A 6,000-nucleotide genomic window follows, 5' to 3' on the forward strand; every position below is an offset into this window, starting at 1 on the left:
TTCTGTGTCTCATACCAGATTTCTCGTCACGCCATAAATGCTGCAATGAGTGCTGACAAGTCAATCATGCTTACATCGACGGGAAAACAGATTTGTTTTCAAAATAAAAATTCACACTTTGGTTTATAGCACAGAAATCAAACTGTAGGTGTGATCGCACCAGTAAAATGTGATCACAAACACATTGACAAGCTCAAAAGTCATATTTGAGGACAGTGGGGAAAGGAGAGCTGACAAATATGTTCTTGTGCCTGTTCCTCAGTGTCAGTGTTTGTTTGTTGAGAGCTTCACTCACTACCAAAGCCTATAATCTTATTTGTCTGTTTGGATCTTTTGGTTATTATAATTCTCTTGTGTCTATAACAATTCCGCAGTCATATTTTGACAGTGTGCTGTTGTAATCTAGATGTGAGATATAGGATTCGTAAATGCCTTTTCACAACAAACATTCTTATACTGTCTTATACTCTTTGCCTCTATTTTGTCCCTCTATCACCTCACAGATTTTATTTAGTCAGTGGTGGAGTGCCCCTCATCATCTGCGGGGTCACAGCAGCCGTCAATATAGACAACTATGGCAGCGGGGAGCAAGCACCGTAGTAAGTCCTGATTTTCTTCCGCTCTCAAGGTTAAACTACACACTGTTGGTGCTTTAAAACAAGATTACATGTGCGTTACAGAACATGTGGTTATATTCCTGCTGTTCACACCGTGTGTACAGTATATGTGCTATGTTGAAGCTAGGGTTTGATTGGTTTTCATTGTTTAAAACAAGTAATAGTTTGTATCATTCAGTATTGTAGTTCCCCTGTCTTTTTTTTAAATGTGAACATAAATCAAAGTAGTAAAATGTACTCATGTGTGTTGCAGCTGCTGGATGGCATGGGAGCCCAGCCTGGGAGCATTCTTCGGCCCTGTGGCCTTAATTGTCCTTGTGACGTGCATCTACTTCCTCTGTACCTTCATCCAGCTGCGGCAACACCCTGAAAAGAAGTACGAGCTCAAGCAGCTGACGGAGGAGCAGCAGAGGCTGGCTGCTGTCGACGTGCCGACCCACTGCCACCAAGGAGCCGAGCCTGGAGCTCTGGCACCTCCGCCAGGTGGGGGCCACTGCCCCGCTGGCTGCCCAGGCGTTCCCATCAACCCTGCACTGCTGGCCAATGAGCACTCCTTCAAGGCTCAGTTACGGACGGCGGCCTTCACCCTTTTCCTGTTCCTGGCCACCTGGACTTTCGGGGCACTGGCCGTGTCACAGGGCCACTTCCTGGACATGATCTTTAGCTGCCTTTACGGTGCCTTTTCAGTCACCCTTGGCCTCTTCATCCTCATCCATCACTGTGCCAAGCGTGATGATGTATGGCATTGCTGGTGTTCCTGTTGTCCCGGACGACAAGCCAATGCCTGCTCTGGCGCCCATGGGCCTGCTCAGGCGCGACCCAAGGTCAATGTGAATGGAGACACCCCAGGGCATGGCCATGGGCACAGTCACTGCCACCATGACTCACCATGTCAGGGTAAGGCACTGATGAGCTGTGGTCATGGTAGTTTAGGTCACTGTAAACATGCCGCCCTTCCTTCTTCGCAAAATCACATGACATGTCTGGCACCTGTGACGCCGTGCTGCGCCGCCCTGCATAGCCAGCAGCTGATGGAAGAGGAGCCTGCGGCTACACACGTGTTGCTACATGCTGATGCAGAGGGTTACCGGCCGGGGATCCAGTTGCACCCCTGCCTTAAAAGCAGCACTAGGACTAAAGGCCGTCATTTCAGCCGTCGGGCCGGTGCCGGTACTTGCGGAGCAGGGGGTGAGAGGGAGTATGCCTACCACATCCCCTCCAGCGTGGATGGAGGCAGCATCCACAGCTCACACACTGACAGCCCCCACAGCACACATGAGCGCCACGCCCACATCTGTCCACATGTGGCCCACGAAGGACACCACGATGGGCATCACACATGCCACGCCACTGCAGCCACCACGCACGAGGCCCTGGCATGCCATAACCCCTGCCACAGGCATATCTGCTGTGCCAAGGCAGACCTTTTCCCTTCTCTGTGCCCAGCAGAGGCAGGCGACACAGGGGTCTTCCTTTGTGGCTGCGGTAAAGTTGCTGAGCAGGACCCGATGGCAACACAGCACCATCTGGAGATGCACGCTCCGCGCAGACAATCCTACCCCCAGAACCCACCCAATCAGAATGGGATTCTAAAGGGGGGGCTGCATGAAGGACTCCTATACACCTCGGACAGCACAGGGAATATACGCACTGGACCCTGGAAGAATGAAACTACTGTGTAGTGTGGGAAAAAAAGGGGAGATGGCTGCCTCGTCCCACCAAAAATTAAACCCCTCGCCCCCCTTTCTAGAATAAAAAAAAAATTGAATTGAACAGTTTAAACATCACAATCAGTGTGGGATATTTTTATTTTAATGTCCTCATGTTTTTATGTGTGCTGTTTTACTGTACAGAAATCTGATATCATGTCAACGCTCCTTGAAGAGCATCCATACAAAACAGAATCTCCTGTCAAGAAGAATTTATGTCACATCCTACCATCAGATGTAATCGAAGGTATTTCCACTGTTCCATATTACTACAGATCTGTCTCTCTATATATACGAGAAAATGAATGGTTGTACGTATGAATATGTGTGTTCGTGCTCAAAGGCAACACGCTGCAAGATTTTTTTACACTTTGAATCTGAATCCATCAAATAGTCTGCAATGAACCTTCAGTACTTTCAAGAACTCTTGGCATCCATGTTTTAGACGACTAAACCAGCAATTTTAGACATCATGGATATTTTTGCCATTCAGTCAAACAACTGTGAACATCTAGAGATTTTCTAAATAAAATACACAGACACTGTTTCTTGCCAGTGATGTGTGGATGCCAGTAAGTTGTGAAAATGCAAAGCAAAAGAAAAGGAGAAGTGAAATTAAGCATCCTCTTCCAGGTTGGTATTAATCGTGCTGTCTGTACTCTGTTGTGTTTCTTTTTTCTGGAGAGAAGTAAATAACGGCAGCATCAACAGCAACAGCATCGGCCATTGTGAATAGAGAGTTGGTGTCATTGAGTCATTGGATCAGTGTGATTTTTACTAACACTGTGCCACATAAAGCCAGGTCCTCACAGCAAGTTCATTGCCAAACCAGTATGCAGGTTTTTTAATTCTATTCAGCTCAGCTTGCACATGCTATCAGACATTATTGAAATCAGTGTATGGTTCTTTGTAAAATTAAAAAACTCAAACATAGGAAAAAACGAAGTATGAATGTGATTATAGGAACAACAAGCTGCTTTGGGAATAGATGACCTATTCATAAAAAATAGAATCGGATAGAATGGACATTTAACAGATTGTACCTGCCAAATGAATATACTACACAAGATAACAGCTAACCAATGTTAGCTATGAAGGGTTAAGAGTAAGGTTAGGTTAAAAGAGAGGGCTAAGCATTACATCTCATTACTTTTAACTTATAAGTTTAAAAAACATTTTTGTATTGACACCTGCACAGCAGCCCATGCCTGTGTTGTCGTTTGCTTGGTACGACCTAGCATCTACAGAGATCGGACGAAGCTTCGGAGACTGTTCCTGGAGTGGTGGGGAGTTAGGCGGAGGGACCATTAGATCCAGCGCTGTTGTTGGCCACCAGCCAAATGTTTAACTCATTTTTCTGTGACCAGTGTAGTATGGTGGAATTAGCAAGATAGCTAGATAACTAACAGACAGCTGGCTAGTTAGCTAGCTTTCTAATTCCACCATGCTTCCCTGGTTACAGACAATCAACCGAACAAAGTTGTCACTCAATTGCCAATAGCAATGTGCTTTCCTTTGCTGTGACAATAGTTTGTGGATGGGTCGTTAAGTTGTTAAATTTTACTCATTAAGCTGCTGGTTCTCTATGCTTCATAACCAAGCCCCTACCACAGCGACTTCCTGGTTGATCCAATAAAGAAGTGCCAAAAACTGCAGTTCTCCTAGTGGCCACTAGGGCATTGAATTTTTTTGTACGATGCTAGTTTTTATTTTATTGGAGGTTAAAGTTTATGAATAATTAGAGGTGCGGCCTATTGTATGACAGCTAGCCACTGGCCCTCACTTCTCTTCCGAGGTATCCGTCAGCCAGATGGACATATGTCCCTCCCCCAAGCGTCGTATCAAGGCCCTTTTTTTCGTAATGAGCCGAATCAAAGTCTGACAAGATGGCGACTACGGCAGACAAGTACGATTGGATCATGTTGAGAGAGCGGACCCCCCCGGTTTTTGTAACGTAAGGTTCATAACGTTACTACTCCACTGCTCAAGTCAATTTACTGTATATGGACAATTTTACAGAAGTTAGACCATTGTAATGGCAACGGTATACTTAAATATGGCCACCGCTCTGACCATCCTATTACGTTGATTTGAATGGAATGTCCTTTCTACTCATTCTATTTCTATGGTTGTATTATTTTCCCTCTTTAAAGAAATGTGTAAAACATTTAAGCCATCCTCAGACAATATTAGCTTAAGCCACGAAAACACTTAATTTCTCTCATAAATGTCCCAAAGCATGCATGCCTTGTTGTATGTAGCAATGTGCTCTATTTTAAAAATTGTAAATGAATGCCCATCCATGAACACGTATTTGCCTCGACGGCTGCAGCTTGCCATGTATCATTTTTGTCACACTCTTGGATTAAGTAGTTCCCAACAAATACTGTATTATTTCCCACTGGTGACCTCATTTAACAAGAAAATCATAATGCTCTTTGTTCTGCTTTGGTACATAACGTGTATCAGGAGCGGCCAAGATTGAAGTATAGATTGTTTTATGTTTTTTTACCACGAAGGTCACATTCTCTTTGAAGTATTGCCACTCAAAACAAAAGGCAAAAGAGACTATGTATTGATTTAAAAGCACTTGTTTGTTTTATGAATGATATTGAGTATGATACTCCAGACAAAAACGCTTATACATTTTATCAGAAAATCCAGGCTTTAAAAAAATAAAATGTACACCCAAGCAGCGCATATAATCTCACAGCAAACCCTACTCTCGCAAAACCACCTCGGCATGCACACCATCTCTTTACCCATCTTGTGCACTCTTGTCTGTGTATATAGAATCAGTTTCTGATGAATTATTTTATATGAGATTTAAGATATTTAAGAATAAAACAAGTCTATATGTACAGAAAGTTGTATGGGGAAAAATACTGACCTCTCAATGTTAATACTCAGTATCTGAGTTTAGAAATGTCCTCTTTGTTTTCAAATATATTTCTTTCTGTTGCAATCAGAGTTGACTTCATCAAGTATGCAGACTCTCCATGTGCTGTGAGTTTACCCTGTCATATCATATATAGATGCACTACCCATAATAACGTTTGGCCTGCCAGAAAATAATTTGTCACTTACAGTATATTTATTATCAAAATGTTTGTTCAGGCAGAAATATATGAATTAAAAATGTGACAAGAGAAAAAAATAAATATTAATGTGATATTCCCTTTATTTGGATGGCAGCCTTAGAATAGTGAATAAATCAAAAATGAGGCATGAACCTCATAGCTTTGCACAGGGCCAAGTTATTTCTAGGGTCTGGACAAAATGGGATATAATGGGCCAAACATATGAGTTCTAAAACTGTGGCCCACAATTGATCACACAATACAGGCTCCGTTGAGCCACCTTGGATGCTGGCAGTCAGTTGCCCTGGCTTTATAGTTATTGGAAAATGGATTTGTAACAGTATCACAACAAAACATTTGAAACCAGCCTCTCCCGCTAAAAAACACATTTAACTGAGAGACCACTGGGCTAGATTAATTGCTGTACAACATGTGTATTTGCTGGTGGTGTGTCTTAGTTCGCAGCCTGAGCTTCTCAGTGTCTGTGAGACGATGTGTTTGGTATCATGGGCCACCATGTGCCGACTTCTCTGTTGTCATCGGTAGCTGATGTACTGCCCTAAACAAGCTTGCTGACTCATCAGAAGGCTGCTG

General features: G+C 43.5%; 1 protein-coding gene across 1 annotated transcript in view; it reads left to right on the top strand.

Annotated features, from left to right (window-relative positions):
* adgra1b (adhesion G protein-coupled receptor A1b) overlaps positions 1–2,406 on the top strand; it is a gene marked incomplete at its 5' end in the record, with an annotated part of 178,159 nt that extends 175,753 nt beyond the window's left edge. The window contains 2 exons of the mRNA XM_083922752.1: positions 504–599; positions 871–2,406. Of these exons, the coding sequence (XP_083778878.1) occupies positions 504–599; positions 871–2,299 (1,525 nt within the window). The 3' untranslated portion in view covers positions 2,300–2,406. The remainder of the gene's footprint in view (positions 1–503; positions 600–870) is intronic.
* Between the last annotated feature and the right edge of the window lie 3,594 nt (positions 2,407–6,000).

This window comes from Echiichthys vipera, assembly GCF_963691815.1.
Source record: "Echiichthys vipera genome assembly, chromosome: 11".
Lineage (NCBI taxonomy): Eukaryota > Metazoa > Chordata > Actinopteri > Perciformes > Trachinidae > Echiichthys > Echiichthys vipera.